Raw genomic sequence first — 19,289 nt, 5'->3', positions numbered from 1 at the left:
CTATAATCCTGAGCAATTCAATACTCTTCTATGAGCCAAGGTGCTCTCTACTTCTAAACTTTATGATATTATAGTTACATATACTTTTTCTGCAGTAATACTAGTTTAGATTGCCAGGGGTTGAGCAAGAAAGAAAATAAGAAAACCAAAGAATTTCAGAGTTGAAAGGGAGTTCAATTACTATAATCTATAGAGTAATGGAGTCCCATCCTAACACATTTGATAGTTGATTATCCAACTTTTGCCCATTTCACTTTTGTACAGTTTTATTGGTTAGGAAGTTTTTTCTAAAAATTAAGCTTAAACTGACCTCTTTAACTTCCATCAATAAAAAAAAATGGAAACTATACTACCCTAAAGAGGATAAACTTATTTTCAAGCTTTAACTCTTTAACGAATTTTCTCTATCTATTAAAAACTCTACAGAGATCATACTTTAAAAGTCATGAACTACTTCGGTAGCTTATGATAGTGGAAAGAGTGCTGAATGTAGGGTCTAGAGAGATTTGTCTTCTCAGCATCTCACATAAAACATTAAATATTTGAATAAGCATGTATTGACAAGTCTAGGGCCCTATGTGGTATGGGGGATAGAGTACTAGTCCTGAAGTCTGGAAGACCTACTGATTAGCTATATGATCTTGCATATCATTTGACCTCTGAATGACTTAACTTTCTCATCTGTAAAAATAGGAAAACAATAATAGCACCTAACTTTTAGGGCTCTTCCGAGGATAAAATGAGATAGTCCTTAGTGCTTGGCACATTGTAAGCACTTTATAAATGCTAACTCTTAAATTATTTGTCATCTCTGAGGTTCAGTCTCCTCTAATCCCTTATAAAATGATTGAGGATTAAATGAGATGATATGTATCAATTTTGCAAATCTTAAAGTGCTATACAAATGTCATTTATTTTTCATTGAAATAAGGGTTTTTGGACAATTGTATTTATATAGAATCATATTTGTACATCTATATCTAAATAAACATTAGTATTGTCAGTATAATTAGCCCTAAGCCATTAAGTAGCTATGGAACTTAAACAAGATCCTGTAATTCAGTCTTGTTGATTATCATATCTCTCTCTCTCTCTCTCTCTCTCTCTTTCTCTCTCTCTCTCTTTCTGTGTGTGTGTGTGTGTGTGTGTGTGTGTGTGTTTTCAGACCTGTGATTTCATTTTATAAGGAAATCCTTGTGATAAAACTAATGAAAATCAGGAAAATTCTATTATTTACAGTTTTAGAGAGTTGCCTGTAGCAACAATAGTGATATTGAGAAGTATGGGGACTTTCTCAAGATCATACAGCCATTCAGAGAATACATTTGAATTCATTCAGTTTTTTCTGATTCAGTTTGTTTTTTCTTCTACAGTAATGCCAAGAAGCTTCTAATGGCCAATACACTAAAAATATAAAATCTCTTCATGATAAAGACATTAAAAAGTTACATATAATGACCTTTCCATGTCCTGACTTTTGGTATAGGATAACAGATGTAGAGATGAGAGGGATCTTTAGGTTATTTATTTTTGCTTCATTATTTCACAAAAGAGAAAACTGAGACCCAGAATATTTTTCCTCCTGGTCACATAATAATAAGTAAAGAGACAAGAAAGAAAAAGTAGATTTTCTGATTCCAAACCAGTGCTCTTTCAACCTCCTTTCACTGACTTAATTACATACCCCAAAGAGGATGCTTTGTCACTATTATAATACATTTTATGGAACTGTCTACAATCAAATGCTTTTTCTTGATGATATGTGTATAATGATATTTACTGACAATATTATTCCAGCAAAGAAATTATTTATCTTATAAAAAGATAATATATATTATCTTATTTCCCCAAAATAATAGTAGTGGCAACTTGTGAGATAGATTTTTGAAGAGAATTTGGATAGAATGGGAAGATGAACTAAGTGAACACTAAAGACCCTTCCATTATGGCATTGACTAGTTATGTCATAAATTTTAGGATCAAGAACTGGAATTGATCCTAAAGAAAATTTAAATTAACCCTTTCATTTGACTGTCTCTATTTTGACTTAAACTCTGTACGTAAAGTTTTTGTAATCAGAGCTATTCCTAATGAGACTAGCACTTTACATAAAATCAGAAAGCTTGAAGTCTCAGGCAAAGACCTAGTACTTGGCTTAATTCTCAGGCAATATACTAAAAACTGCTAAGATTAAGGACTAGTGGAGCCAAGATCATACTTCTTTAGTATCCTTCATTTCTCAAGATACTAGAATGTAATGATAAAATTAATGTCATCCAAAGTATGGAAATTGAAGGGATACCTATCAAGTTGTGGCATATGATTGTGATGGAATACTACTATACTATATGAAATGATGAACATGATGCTTTCAGAAAAACCTGGAAAGATATACATGCGAAATGAACAGAACCAGGGGGATATAATACATAATAGCTACTATATTATATAATGATCAATTGTGGATGGCTTAACTTTGCAGCAATACAATGACCCATAAAATTCTTGGATTTTTATTGGAAAAATGCTGTCCATTCTCAGAGAAAGAACTCAAGGAATTTCAATCAAGCTTAAAGCATACTTTTTCGATTTTCTTTATTTTAAAGAAATTATTGCTCTATGTTTTTTTTTCACTACATGACCAATTTGGAAATGTTTTATAAGACCACACACATATATAATCCATGTCGAATTATGTGTTTTCTCAATGAGGGAGGGGAGAAGATTTGGAATTAATATTTTTTAAATGTTAAAAATTATTTTTACATGTAAAAGAGGAAAACAGAATTAACCAAACAATTAAAAAAAAATAAAACTATTGCCACGTGTGAATTTAGTCCAGTCCTTAGGAACCCAAAATTCCAGCAAAGTTTGTCACATCCATTCCCCTATCCCATCCCCCAAGTCTCTGATCTTTTGTGGAGGGAATGGCCCACATTTGGCCTCTTATTCTAATACCAGCGACAGGAAGTCCAAATCTCATAGAAAGGTCCTTCCCCTAGGGAACCCTTTCCCAGCACTTCCAGGACTTTCTTTATTCTAATGCTCCTATCCAACTCAATTCTTAAATTCTCTTTTCTCTACTGCCCTTATTTTCGACTGTGCTCCTTAGAAACTCTTCTCAATTGTTAAGCAAATGACTGATTATGGATTCAAGTCTCCTGTTTTGCAAACCAATATTCTTTTCATTATATAAGGCTGTCTCCTGACTTATAAACTTGAAGGTATTAAATGTGCTGTCTAATCTTTACTCTCTACCACTTCAGAAAACGTTCAGTAGAAAGTGAGTAATTAAATTTATCGTGGAAATAACATTGATTGAAATAAAGGATCTATGTTCAAATCTTCCTCTGACATTTATTACTTATCTGACTTTGACAATTCAGAACTTCCCTGGAACTGAAGTTATTTATCTTTAAAATGAAGGTATTAGACTAAATGATAAAAAGCTCAAGTCTTATGATCTTTAAATATTCTTTTCCTTTTGGTATTGCACTATATCCTTAGAGAAGACATTTTAGCCATAATATATTAAATATTTATTAATTATATCATTATACAATAATAAATATGGAATAGTATCTTTATAAGAATGTAGCTTTATTATTATTATTAAAATTTCATGCAAAAGGATGTTCCTAAAAATAACACTTTTAAACATTTATCAGTGATAAAAATATCTATGTATTAGATTGACATTTGCTAAACAAAGTAGGCCTCCTTTAGTTAGATGAGCAATGCATAGTCATGTTTTAAATATTTCCATATCAGATTGATAGTATGATGGTTTCATGATCTGGCAGTTACAGCTAACCCATGAAATTCCAGATCTAACTTTTATATTAGACAAATTAGAATTATTTCTATACAGTACTTATATAGAATCAATAAGAATAGAACTTCTTTTGCAATATTCAGATAACAAAGAACATTATTTTGTTCTTTTTGCCTATTTTCACTGTACTAGAACGAAATCTAAGTTTCAATAAGTAAAAAGAAGATACAGAAAAATAGGGGGAAATGGTAAAGAAAGCTAAATAGAGAGGAATATTTTGCTTAAAAGTACCCCAGAGGAGATTGCATGATAATACACTTATTAAGCCTTATGTTCTAGACACTGTTTAACATTCTGGATGTAGAAAAAAAAAACAAGTAAGGTAGTCTTTCTTCAAGGATCTTATTTTCTAATATTGGAAGACAATATTTATAAGGGAGCTAGATTTAGAAAGGGGCTAGAGTATGTTGTATCATATTTTGGAAATGGCAGGAACTTGGTTCTGGGCAAAATAAATTGCAAAATCACTCATTAGAGCCAATTGTTCCACTGTCAGAGTCTGATTCTTAGTGGGAGGAAAAAGGCTAGAGCTGAAGTGTAAAATTTAGAAATGGTGACCAGTTGTATTCTATTGTTAGGCTAATTTAATTTCAATTGTATGAAAGAAGAGAACTCATGACATGAGGGAATCAATTTTACTTTTCTTGGTATAGTGTATTTTTTGGTGTTGTTTAGTACTGTCCTATTCTTTGTGCTTCCATGGACCTTTCTATCTATCTTTCCCTCCCTTCTATCTTTCAAAATCTCTCAGTCTATCCAAGTTTATATTCATTTTCCCTCCATGACATTATCTATCCCTGTTATCCTTGCCAGTCCCTTTTTTTTTTGTCTTCAGTCTTTTACAACTTCAGGGTCTTTTTCAATGAGTTCCATCTTCTCATTATGTGACCAATATATTTAAACTTCAACTTCAATATTTGACCTTCTATTGAATAGTATCCTTCCAATGCACACTCTCAGTTAATTTCTTTAGGTATTGGGTGATTTGATCTCCTTGCTAACCAAGGGACTCTAAAATATTTTCTTCAGCACCACAATGCAAAAATGTGGATTCTTTAGCACTTGACTTTCCATATAGTCCAATTCTGACAATCATAGATTGCTCCTAAAAAAAACCCCATAGCTTTGAATATATGGACTTTTATTAGCAAGGTGATATTTCTGCTTTTTTTAGTAAATTGTCTCGATTTGCTATATCCTTTCTTTAAGGGAACAAAAGTCTTTAAATTTCTGCAGTTTTGTTGAGCCTAAATAAAATTTGACTCTGTTTCCAATTTTTCTCCTTCTATATTGCCATGAAATAATGGGATCAGTTGTGAAGGTCTTAGCTTTTTTGATATTAAGCTTTAAGCCAGCCTTTATACTTTTCTCTTTCACTCTCATAAAGAGGTTTCTTAATTTTTTTTCACTTTCTGCCATCAGAGTAATACTATCTATATCTCTGAGACTGTTGCAACCTTAATTCCAGCTTTAGATTCATACAGGCTGCATCTTTCAATCTGCATTTGGCATATAAGTTAAATAAATATTGTGACAATATTCAGCCTTGTTGTACTCCTTTTAAATCTTAAACCAGTTAAATATTTTGTGTTTGGTTCCAAATATTGCTTCTTGGCCTGCATAGAGGTTACTTAGGTGACAAATAAGGTGATCTGGCATTCCTATATCTTTAAAGACTTGTTATATTTTATTGTAATGAACAATCAAATACTTTAATGTAGCCAATGAAGCAGAAGTTGTTTTTTTAAATTTTTTTTTTTCTGGGTCACTTCTGCTATCTCCATAATCAAGAGAATGTTGGCATTTGATCTCTAATTCTTTTGCTTCTTTGAAAACCAGTCTGCTCTTTTGGTAATTCTTAGGTTACATATTGCTAAAGCCTATCTTGAAAAAACTTAAGCATAACCTTGCTGGCATATATAGTGAGTGCAATTATTCAGTAATTTAAACATTCCTTATCATTGCCCTACTTTAGAACTGGGATGTGAACTAATCTTTTCCAAACACATGATCATTATTGAATTTTCCAATTTTTTTATGCTTTAAGATTTTTTTTTTTGTTTTACAATTGTTTCCCTAATCTTCCTTCCCTCTTTCCCCCCCAACAGAAGTCAGTCTGTTAGTCTTTACATTGTTTTCCATGTTATATATTGATCTAATTTGCAAGGCAAAGGGGGTTAAGTGGCTTGCCCAAAGCCACATAGCTAGGTAATTAGTAAGTGTCTGAGACTAGATTTGAACTCAGGGACTCCTGACTCCAGGTCCAGTGCTCTATCCACTGCGCCACCTAGCCACCCCCGAGAAATCATATTCTTAAGGAAGAAAAATAAAGTATAAGAGATAGCAGAATTACATAATAAGATAACTCCCCCCCCCCAAAAAAAAATTTAAAGGTAATAGACTTTGTTTTTTGTTCAAACTCCACAATTCTTTCTCTGGATACAAATGGTGTTCTCCATCACATGTATCCCAAAATTGTCCCTGATTGTTGCACTGATGGAATGAGCAAGGCCATCAAGGTTGATCATCACCCCCATGTTGCTGTTAGGGTGTTCAATGTTTTTCTGGTTCTGCTCATGTCGCTCAGCATCTGTACATGCAAATCCTTCCAGGATTCCCTGAATTCCCATCCCTCCTGGTTTCTAATAGAACAATAATGTTCCATGACATACATATACCACGATTGAAGGACATTTACTCAGTTTCCAATTCTTTGTCACCAGAAACAGGGCCACTATGAATATTTTTGTACAAGTGATGTTTTTAGCCTTTTTCCCATAATCTGTTCAGGGTATAGACCCAGTAGTTGTATTGCTGGATCAAAGGGTATGCACATTTTTGTTGCCCTTTGGGTGTATGAATTTTCCAAATTTGCTGGCATATTGAATGCAGCATTTTAACAGTATCATCTTTTTTGGATTTAAAATAACAACTAGAATTTCATCATCTCCAGTAGTTTTATTACTAGCAATGCTTCCTAAGACCCACTTGACTTTATTTTCCAGGATTTCTGACTTTTGATCAGTAATCACACCATGCAGATCTTAATATCTTTCTTGTAGAGTTCTTTTTGGCATTCTTGCCGCCTCTTAAGCCCCTATCATTTTTCTTTTTTTTCCTGCCTATTTTTGCATGAACCATTCACTACATATTTTTTAGTTTTCTTGGAAAAAATTCCTCTTCTTTCTCATTCTATTCCTTTATTCTAATTCTTTAACATTGCTCATTTAAGAAATCCTTATCTCTCCTTGCTATTTTTAGTTGATTCAGTTGATTTTATCTTTCGCTTATTTTTTCCATTTTCCTTTACTTCTTTCCTCAGTTCATTAGATAAACATTTTGTTTTCTGGTTCTTTTTCTTCAGACTGTTACTGTTGTTGATGGTGATACCCTCTGTACAATACTGGGAACCTCTGTCCATTATTCTTCAGGTGCTCTATCTATCAGATCTAATTCCTTAAATCTACTCATTACTTCCATTTCATATTCATAAGAGATATATTGAGGTTATACCTTTATGTACTGATTTTTTTTCAACTTCAAATTAAGTCTGAATTTCTCAGCAAGAAGCTCATGATCTGAGTCATAGTTATCTCCAGATCTTGTTTTAACTGACCATATAGAGCTTTTCTACCTTTGGCTAAAAAGTATATAATTAATCTGATTTGATATTGACTATTTGGTGATGTCCATGTGTAGAGCTGCCTTTGGAATTATTGAAAAAGAATGTTTGCTATGAGATATCTTGATAAAGCTCTATAATAGTGTGCTACTCACATGAAGATAAAAATAGTAAACATTCATTATAATATGTTTATTGTTCAACATACATCTCTTGAAAAACAGAGAATATTATATTATTTACCATATTTTCACTCTCTCATATCACCTAAATAAAATATCAGTGAAACAATTAGTTGCTGATTACAGACCTAAGAAATATTTGTTAAGAAAAGAACAATTCAGATTCCAATGGGACTATTACTAGCACCATTCTCTGCTTTGTTTTCCTGCATCTTCAGCAACAAGGCAGAACCCAAGACTTTTCGCTTCACAGACTAAAGAATTCTTACCTTGGAACTGGGCATTAAATCCTTTTCGTCGATGGTTACTGTCAGATGTGAAATGCAGTCTTAACCAATTCTTGCTACTGATAACAGGAGATGGAAGATTCATGCCAGTAAGCCTAAAAAAATTAGAGAAAAAAGATGTAATTTGAAAATTAGTCAAAGAAATCTTCCTATTTATTACCTAACTTCTGGAGCTGAAATACCAATACTTTTCAAATATGAGATCAATAAGACAAAAATAGTAGACTTGACCTGGATTATTATTTATGAACTGGACTAAGTAACCTTTGACATTCAAAGGGAGAATTCCTGTTGCTTCTACTAAGAATGGGTTATTCTTTACAACTAAAGGGAAATTAAAATTTTTCCAAACTGTGAGTGCCCCCTTTACCATAAATATTAGCTTTTCTGTTTTACCAGATACTCTTTACTAGTACATAAGTAACAGGAGATAGTTTTCACTTGGACCTCAGGTACCAGGATATATTTTAAGAATATTTCACAAGGAACAAAGGAAGCAAACAAACAAAATTAACAAATTTACCCCTTCAGAACAACTCATATAACAGGAATAACACAGGAAAGCACAACTATGCCTTTTAATGTCAAAAATTTCAGTAATTCTGCTTTATTTTTGTAAACTGAGGAAGAAAACAAATATTATATATATTATATATATATATATATAAAGTTCTTGAAAATAATCTCTCATTCAGAAAGAGTTCAACTTATGTCTTGTTGAACTTAAAACTATTGAACTCATCAAGTTCTAAATAAAAAGTGGAGATGGCTTATCAATTCTTATCTTAGAGTTGGAAAGATTTCAGTTAAAATTCTATTTTAGATATTTACTAGTTATATTTAGTGGTTGGGCAAGTTTCTTAATTTCTCTCATTTTTTTTTTTTTTAGGTTTTTGCAAGGCAAATGGGGTTAAGTGGCTTGCCCAAGGCCACACAGCTAGGTAATCATTAAGTGCCTGAGATCAGATTTGAACTCAGGTACTCCTGACTCCAGGGCCAGTGCTTTATCCACTACGCCACCTAGCTGTCCCTCATCCTGATTTTCTTAATCTGTTTTTCTAGACTGCAAGGGGACTTAATGGATAGAGCTCTGGAACTAGATCCGAGAACTTGAATTTAAATCTGGCCTCAAACATTTACTAGTGTAATCCTGAACAAATGACTTAACCTCTTTTTGTCTTAATTCTTTGGAGAATGAAATGACAAAACACTGCATTATAATTGCCAAGAAAACCCAGTGGAAGTATCATGTAGGAGATAACACAAGAGTCAGGTGAGACTGAACAACTGAAGGATAACAAGAAGCTAGAAAGATTGAACATTTCATACCCTGCTTTCTGACCTGAGACTTTTAGGGGCTGGTTAAGTGTGAAATGGATAGAGTGCTGGGACTGGAGTGAGGGAGACACTCATTAACTGTGATCTTAGTCAAGTCATTTAACACTCTTTGCCTCAGTTTCCTCACTTGTAAAATTAAACGGAGAAGGAAATGGAAAATCACCTCTGTATCTTTGCCAATAAAACCCCAAATGATATCACAAAGGAATTGGACACAACTGAAAATGACTGAACAACAACAAAATTTTCATAATGCTAGCCCTAAGGTGTTATGAAGACAAAATAAAATATCATATACAAAGAGCTATGAAAAAGATAATATTCATATAAATGCTATTTATTGCAAGTAGTAGTAATAATAAGCAAAATTATGAAAAGAATATTAAATTTAGCATCATCCAACCTTGACTTTGGCTTCTGTTCTGGTATTAAAATGATATATGACCATGGAAAATACACTTCTGCTCTCTTGGCCAAAGTTTATGTATTCATAAAATGAGGAGTTTCAGTCAAATGAACTCTAAGGTCCTTTAAACTCTAAAAAAAATCTCGTTGGATAACTGTTTCTTTTTAATCTCTATAACCCCTTTTAGCCATTTCTTGAAATTTTCTCTCAATACATAGTGTTTGCTGTCAAAAGAAATAAGTAAATAGATAGAGGAATGAATGAATAAATAATAATAAGCAAATAAATTCCCTCAGCTATAGGCTATCTTATGGAACTGAACAGAGAACTAAATATGTAGTGAAGCTTTTTGGCATTGGAAATATTTGATTTCAGCATTTTTTTTTAATTGTGGCATTCATTTAAAGTTGAAAGCTAAATCTTGACTGCAACAAATTGTAAGATTATTTTCTTGCTTAAAATAATCTTGTCTTAAAGAAAATACTCCACATAGCTTTGCCCCATTCAGAAAGATTCAAGTGTTTCTGACTTAGGACAGTCACACATAACTGACTCCTAAACATTTGTAATCCTTCCAATCTTTTATTTGAAGGACTTCTGTTTCCTAGGGAGATGTTGTTACAGATTCCATAGATAAATTTGCCCAACACTGAGGTTAGCCAAGTCAATATTGAATTCTCAAACACAGTCTTGCCAGCCTATATTTAGAATTTGAGTTTACAAGATTAAATTCATACTATTTTCTTCCATTTCATTAATCTCTACAGTCAAATCATATATATATTTTCCCCAATTCATTTTGGGTTCTCACAAATTATACAAAGTTGTGTTTTCTCTGTATTTTGAAAAGTTATACAATTAACCTCTTTATCTCACTCCCTTCAAATCTCTCCAAATCCCTGGGAGAGTTTAGAGTAAATTATATAGCAATGTTGATAAACTTGAATAGGAAACAGGGTGATGTGGGGTGGAGAGGCAGAGATAAGGTAAGGAATTGTGTTTTGATAAAATCTAATGATTTGCAAATTTGAAACATTATTTGATTAGACAATATAATTACAAATAGAGAAATAAAAAATAGCAAACAAGCAAATCAACAGGACTAGTAGAGAATTCACTTTGTGTAATCATGATGATGTTTGGCCTTTGTTCTCTTCTTCTCAAAGAAGATCATGAGGTCTTCTCTCAGGGAGGTAATGCCACTCCAAAAATATGAATTGGATTTGAGTGACAGGGAGTTGTCGTAATTAGCAGCCTCATTTTCTCCTCCAGAGTTATTGGATCCCAGAAATGAATCAAAATGACTAAAGATGACCCTGGATGGTCTTTTGTGTAACAAACACATTTTGGAGTTATGTTTGGTTTGTGACTTTATCATTAAAAAGTTCCATGAAACACAACATTAGGAAAAATGTTACAGTGGTATAGGAATAATGTCATGAATGATAACATTTGTCCATTTGTAACATAACAGTCAAGCTATGGCACTCTAGTGAGGTGCAGTTACAACTTAGTGGGGCCTTTATGGTAAAGCACTATTTGTTAGGGAAGGTAAGATGTTTCAAATGATTAAAGTGCTGGGTTTGACGTAAAGAAGATCCAAGTTCAAATCTGGTGTTAGGCATATCATTTAACCTCTGTTTGCCACAGTTTCCTCAACTGTAAAAATAAAGATAGTTATAGCACCTACCTCTCAGGGTTGTTGTAAGGATCAAACAAAAGATATTTGTGAAATTGTTGTTATTGTATACTATTAATATTTATTAATATATGGCATAATATAGCCATATAAATCAACTAACAACAATAATAACTCATACTTACTTTTAAGCATTTTAATTTTTCAAATTGCTTTATAAATATTATTTCATTTTAGTTTTACAGTAATCTTGGGAGGTAGATTATTGTTCTTATTTTATAGTTAAGGATATTGTGTGTGATTTTTTTTCTTTTTTAGTTTTTGCAAGGCAATGGGGTTAAGTGGCTTGCCCAAGGCCACACAGCTAGGTAATTATTAAGTGTCTGAGGCTGGATTTGAATTCAGGTACTCCTGACTCCAAGGCCAGTGTTCAATCCACTGTGCCACCTAGCTGCCCCCTAGTTAAGGATATTGCTAACTTCTTCACAATGCTCTGGGCTATCACAAATCTTCTTTGATAATGATTTTTTTTTTTTGCATGTAGAAGGAAGACATTCTATTTGGAAGTAAATCCCTTCATTCCCCTAATCCCAAGCACATATTGAGCCCATTACATCATGTCACTTCCCCAGCATCAAGTCTTGATGACTTGGAATGTTTGCAGAATATATGATGAGAGGATGGGAACAATATCCTATAAGAAAAATGAGATGTTGGAATATTAAGGGATGGGAAGGAAGAAGAAAATGAATGTGAATCTACGAGGGCATCTATCTATCTATCTATCTATCTATCTATCTATCTATCTATCTATCTATCTATCTATCTATCTATCTATTGCAAGGCAATGGGATTAAGTGATTATTAGCCAAGATCATACAGCTAGGTAATTATTAAGTGTTTGAGGTCACACTTGAACTCAGGTTCTCCTGACTCCAGGGCCGGTGTTCTATCCACTGTGCCATCTAGCTGCCCTGGGAGGTAATTCTATAGCTGAGTTGAACTGCTATAACAAGCAGATTTTTCCTTCCTGTCTGGGGGGAAGTAACAGCTCTGGATATTTTCTCATCTTGAGAAGTTATAGTTAAAACAATTTCAACATTTCACACATCTACTGCTAAAGTGCAGTGGCTTTTTGTCCCTCCCTGGGTCTTCTGGGCTCAATTGTTAAATACTCTGTGATGGTCTTTGTTGACCTTTTTAAAGTTCAGAGACTATCAGGAGAGCTCATTTAAGTCATTGGCTTAAGGCAGGGACAATGTTATTAATACCCATGCTTAGCCAAGGTATCATCAAGCAAAAGTTTGTTTATTATGATGTATGTTTGGGTCAGCTAGATGACACAGTGGATAGAACACCGGCCCTGGAGTCAGGAGGACCTGAGTTCAAATCTAGCCTCAGACACTTAATAATTACCTAGCTGTGTGACCTTGGGCAAGTCACTTAACCCCAATGCCTTGCAAAAATAAAAAAATCCAAAACCAGAATAGTGGATGATAATATACAGGCTTATTCCTATCTCATATCTGAAAGCAACAACCAGAACCCATCTCTTTTTATGTTCATGTCTACTCTGCTGGGTATTTTGCATCTTTATTATACTGTGTAGTTACTATACACACAAATTCACATGCATATATTCATACACATTATTATTTTGCACTCATACTTTACGTATGCTTGTACACATCTGATATATCAAAAAGAAGATATCCACACTATTGAGATAAAGGACTCTACCTACCTGTATAGAAACCCTAATTGGGAGTTAGTAAGAAAACAATACAACTCAGGATTAGTTAAAACCTTGGAGACCAACTAATCATTGTAATAATAATAATAATAATAATAATAAAACAATAATAATATGATAATCAATATTATGCTGTGTTCTAATAATTATTATAAATAATAAATTTAAAAACAAAAATGGCTAACATTATATAGCATTTACTATATACCTCGCACTATTCTTAGTACTTTACATTGATTAGCTCATTTGATCCTTAGAAGGACCCTGCTGAATAGGTATTATTAGAACTCCATTTTATAGATGAGAAAACTGAGGCAAACAAAGAAAATAAGCTAACAAAATAGAGATGAGTTAAGTTACTTGCCCAGGGAATATTTCAGATACTAGTCAGGTCTTCCTGACTCCAGATCCAGGGCTCTGTATGGCAAACTTTTTCTTTAGGCAATTGATTGAATTCAGGGCAATGTTTGGATCCTGATCTTTTGGACCAAAAAGGTTCATGATTCTATTTTCTGGCTGGATAAATCTGTTATATAGCACAATTTTATATCCTGAGTGCTATGAGTGGAGGTATGATGGCTGCTGTTTGAATTTCTCCTCGACCTTTTTTTTTTAAATATTCGATTACTTCATTCAATTCTTGTGGAAAGTGTTCTAGTGTTCTTCAACCATGACTCCTGAATCAATACATAGACCTTTATCCTTTTCTAGGTTGCTGATACAACAGCACAGGGAATGCAGAGTGAGTGGACTTAAAAAACAAAGGTCCATTCTACTAATTTATAATGCTAGGTCAATAAACCTCAAGGAAAGTGAAGCCAAGAAAACTTTGGTCTCACATTATTCCATTCTTGTGCATTTAGGCAGTTGTAGTTTAGGAAACGATTTCTTGTTGCTTCATTTTTCTTTCTTACCTTCCATTCCATTTTAAGTAAATGTTCTTTTGTATTGGTATGCTATTACAAGATGAATCCTGCACACTTGGAAAGATTCAGAGAAAAATGAGGGCTTATAAACAGTATCTACATATTTATTAATGTCATCATATTCTATGAACTTGGGATTAACGTGAGCTACTTATATAATAATTTTGTAATAAACTGGGTTGAGTTCACATTAACCTGTAGTTGAACTAAAAAAATCATCATGGTACATAATCTAATAAATAGTTAATTATTAACATGTATTTTAGAGTTTTTCTAATATCAGAGAGACCATGATAGGATGTGCTTTAGGAAAGTATAGAAACTAGTTTTGACACTGTCATATTTGAAAATATAAATGTCTTACTTGAATTAAAATTAGATAAGGTACAATCTCTTCTGCTTTCTTTCTCAAATAACTTTACTTCAAAAAAAAGTGAACTATATTTGTTTATTCAAAATTCATTCCTGTAACTTTCCAGAATTACTTGAAAATCACATTGTCCTGACTATACTGTTTGTTTTTTAATAGAAGAAACTACTTGATGTAGAAAAATTATAACTCTAAAAATTCAACCCATTTCATACTTTCTAAACCTCCTATCAATTTTTCTTTTGAAGCTATTGAAATAGATTTTTGTAGGGATTTTCTTCAAAGCATTGCCATAGCATCATGTATTTGTCAGAAATTCTGCATAGACACAGGTTTTTCTTTACTGGAAAGAAAATATAAACTCCAGATTAAATATAAAGTTCAGAAAAGCACAGACTATATTTTATCAGACTTTTAAGAAATAATTATTTAAAGAATCCAGTACTTTAAAGAATCCAGTACTAGTCATAAGTCATGAATAGTTTTAAGAATTTGATCAAATTATCAAAAATTATAATTTGAAAATTATAGCAATATTTTTTTCTAATTTAGGTCAACAGAATAGATTTTAATATACTTTTCTCTTCCAAAATGTTAAGGCAATAAAATTACTTTAATATAATTATCCTATTTTTATCCTGTGGTTATCCTATTTTTTAATAGAATGATAATAGAACTCAGGAAAAACACTGTTCTGTTGATATTCAATAGTTCTGATGTTCAAACTACATTTTCTTAGTACCTCAAAAATGTCATTCATTATGTTAAAATAATGGGTATTTTTCTTTTACATTTAAACTAAAATTCTGCAAGTACATTTGTATAAAATATTTATCTTATAGTTAATGATTATAATTTGTAAAATTACATTATAAAATTATTACTAAAAGATACAAATCTGCAAAACATCATCAATATTATTGGGATTACACAATAGGCTTGACCATTATATGTTATAGCTAACTCCTTGGTTTAATGAAACAACCTATTTGGTCCATTTATAAAACAAAAAAATCTGGGAAACAAAATAAAGATGAATTCAATGGGACTTTTTTCCTCACTTAGAAAAGACTTCCTGAAAAGATCTTGAGAAAATGAGGTTATCATTTTCATTTTCACTGAAACAGGTCTCAGATGAAAAAAATGAGGCACTACTTTGGCATTTAGATTCCTTATCTACTAAGGGAATTGGATTAAATTGGATTAATTTGTTCTCTAAAATTCCTTCTAGTTCTGGCACAGTATGTTTATTTCATTCATTTATATAATTTGAAGAAAAGAAAACATCGAGAGTCAAATTATCAAGATAATTGTCTAAATGGATTCAAGGAGAAATGTCAGAAAAATCTGAATGAGTAGTGTTTGGGAACTTCTCTGAAGTGAAGCCAAATTTATTAGATTATTTGTATGAAAATCTCCATATAAATTTTGGAAGTCCTACATTAATTAAAAAAAAACTTTCCTAAAGTCAAATGATCATATGAGGGTGATAAGAGGCTTAATACTTTTAGTGAAGGGACTCAGGTAAATAAAATTAAATTTAACATTTTCTCCTTTGAAGTCCTTTGTTATTTGTCAGTTAAGGGAGAAAGTCATAAAGTCTTTTTAATTTGTGTCTTAGCCTTCTTGTAAAAAAAGTTATCAAGGTGATTTATAATGTGTTGCTTCCCTTAGGTACTTTTGGGGTGGGTATTGATTTTCTATCTTTGTCAAACAAAGTTAGTCTATTTGGTACCTATTATTGTGTGTTGGTCAGGCTTCAAGGGAAATGAACTTTCAGAAGTGTCTATTGAGTTTCTACAAGTATGCTCAGTTATAGTTTTAGACAGAACGAAGCTATAAAATAAATAAACAAACAAACAAATATATAAATCCTGCCTCAAAAAACCCCATTAAATTTTAACAGGGACATAGTCATAAATGAGAAAAACAAATACAACTTTAAATGGCTTTGTCAAAAGATTAACAATAACAAAACTTTACTGTTTTAGAACTCCGTTTTAATAATTCCTTTTATTAGATTTCAGTTTTTACTTATCTTCCCTCAGTATTTCCTAATGATGGAGAATTGGCTCCCAGATATGTTCTTACATCATTTGTACCTCCTGGCTTCCCTGGCTTCTTTTAAATATTAGTTACAGAAAAGCTTTTTCAATTCCTATTAATTCTAGTTCCTTCCTTCTTTTAGTTATCTCCAATTGAACTTTTCTATAGCTTGTTTGTTATTTCTATAGCATGGTTGTTTGTGTGTTCTGTCCCCTATTAGACTGTAGTAAGCTCCTTGGCAATAGGCACTGACTGCCTTTTGCCTTTCTAGTAATGTAACAGAGAACAGGGTGTATTGTTGGTACTTAATACATGTTTATTGATTTACTGACTAACTCATAAGGGTAGGGATTAAGCCTGTGATTTTAATGGCATAAGAAACTTCTGAATGAAGAAATTCCCTCTACCAAAGCAAATTGGCATTTTCTCTGTAATTTATAGAGTTGTTAGAACACTGAGAGGCCAATAGACTTGCCCAGGATTACCTAGTCAGTACTTGTCTAATGTTGGACTGAGTTTACTCTTTCTGGCTTTGTTGCCCACCCTCTACCTATTAGTCCTGGGTCCCTTTCTTTTGCATATTGGATGAAATATTAGATCATGTCTTCTCTGTAAAGACAATTAATGCTAATTTCTTTATCAATTACTCAAAGATCTAATTTTCATAGCTGTAATTAGTGTCAGGGCTCCAAAGAGTAACAGCAATCTAGAAGACAGTTTTGAAATTACAAGGGATAGAAAAGACTTTTGATCAAACACTGGGCTTATTAGCCATTTAAACATAATGATCCTCAAATACAAATTAAGTAAGGGAAGTCTATCTTCTTTGCCTTTTTAAAAATTATATATTCCCCCCCCCCAAGACTCCTAGAGTTAACACTATACCTTTTGCTGCTTCCACTTTTGGTTGAGGACATTTAATGTTCCTTATGTGGAAGGGTATACTGACTAGTTTTTAGACTGGGCACTTATATTCATGATTTGAAAAAAATAGTACTTATCCAATGAAACATAAATACTTTTCAAATATTTCAGTGATTTGAACACTGAGATCAATAAGGTTTTTTTCTTGATTGCTTTACTGAAACTTCAACACCCACCTTTTAGCCTTAAAAAGATGGTATTCAAATTAATAAAAATACCTGTTCTCTAACATGGGGTCAACTTTATGATGTAATGCTCTGAATTTAGCTGGGTTATGCCTCAGACAAAAGGTATAGAGTTCAGAATCTCTGGATTAAAACTCAAAGTTTCTTAAGTTTAGTACAACTTGGGAGACTATGTGTTCTGCTAGTTGCATCCTTTGAGAATCAGCTGTCACAATTACAGCACAAGGAAGTTTTTGAAGAGGACAAAATAATAAAGAAGAAAATATTTATGACATAAAATTATACTTTGTTGCAATAACTTTAGTTATTACTGACTTTGCTTGGATTTAAGTAAGATACTTAGAAAACCAAATCTCCATTTCCTTTATCTAACCTTCATAATTCTACTATTTCAGGGCATTATTATCACTATCAATGAAGACAGGTTAAATCATTCTACGGAAAATGTCTTGAACATATACTCTAAATGTAAATGTATTCAAAATATCTGACTTTTTTTGGCAAAAGACAGATGTGAGCATATATCTGTATTTGTGTGTATCTATCTATATCTATATCTATCATCATCTATATCTATATCTATCTATCTACCTCTCTCTCTCTCTCTCTCTCTCTCTCTCTCTCTCTATCTCTATATACATGCATACATACATACATACATACAGACAGACAGACACAGTCAATTCTCTATCATTTATACCAATGTGAGGAAGAATAAAATTATTTTACTTTGGCTGTCTTTTCTGCCTGTTACTATATAACCTGAAGGGTGGAGTGACCTTTCCATAAGTCCGGACACTGAAACCTCTAGACCACAGGCAATACATCAGTTGACTCAGTTTTCTCAGTTTTGGAGCTCTCCGGCTATGGTTTACATGTCCTTATTGATGAATGTGTCATACAGACTTATATAGAAATCTAACCCTAGTCATGCTTCATATTCCTAGGCATCTTCTTGCTATTTAATTATTTTATCCCTTTCCCTTTTAATGTTTAGTTTTTAGAATTATAATCAAATCAGTACTGCTATAATTACTGGAAAGCGATGCTATTCAATTCCATTAGATCTGCTCACCATTCCTGAGAATACACTCCCAAAATATTCTATTGCTTCCATTCTCTATTATATATTTTCTTTAAATTAAAAGATAAGCTTTTGGGGGCAGGAATTATCTTGATTTTCTATTTGTATCTCTATCATTTAGCCTAGTGGCCCAAAGCTGATATTTAAATAAATGTTCTTTGAGTCTTTTCATTTTAGATTTGATTTTTGCTTATGGTCAGAAATATATTTTTAGATGATTATGAAAAATAACTTGAGGCAACATGACTTAGTAGTTGGTTTTGGAATTTGGAAGATCTAGGTTCAAGACCTATGACTGACATTCTGTCTCAATTTAAGAAAGTTATTTATTCTCTCAGTAGTCTAGGTAAGTATTGAAGATTATAAACCATGTGATAGAAATTACTCTGCAATGGTAGAAGGGATTTCTTCATTGTGGGTTCCCTATACAAATGAAATCATAGGCATTGTGTATGTGTATAAGTTTTAACAGCTTAAAATGTCATTAAGACTTTTTGAAAATCATGTAAATTTATACACACATATACATATGTATGCATGCATTATGTATACTGGTGGTATAGTAGAAATATCACTAGACTTTGACTCAGTAGAGACTTGAGTTAGTTTCTCATGTCTGTCACCTTTAAACAATTATTAGTTCCACTTAATATCTTTGAGTTTAAAATTTCACATCTAAAAGGAAGAACTAA

General features: G+C 32.4%; 1 protein-coding gene across 1 annotated transcript in view; it reads right to left on the bottom strand.

Moving 5' to 3' along the window:
• The window catches only part of CSMD1 (CUB and Sushi multiple domains 1), a 2,413,561-nt gene that overhangs the window by 993,674 nt on the left and 1,400,598 nt on the right, over nt 1–19,289 (bottom strand). The window contains exon 13 of the mRNA XM_074209535.1: nt 7,909–8,021. Within this exon, the coding sequence (XP_074065636.1) occupies nt 7,909–8,021 (113 nt within the window). The remainder of the gene's footprint in view (nt 1–7,908; nt 8,022–19,289) is intronic.

This window comes from Macrotis lagotis, chromosome 1 (assembly GCF_037893015.1).
Source record: "Macrotis lagotis isolate mMagLag1 chromosome 1, bilby.v1.9.chrom.fasta, whole genome shotgun sequence".
In the NCBI taxonomy this organism is placed as follows: domain Eukaryota; kingdom Metazoa; phylum Chordata; class Mammalia; order Peramelemorphia; family Peramelidae; genus Macrotis; species Macrotis lagotis.
The sequence above is the reverse complement of the archived record's forward strand: the minus strand, read 5'-3'. Positions and strand labels throughout refer to the sequence as shown.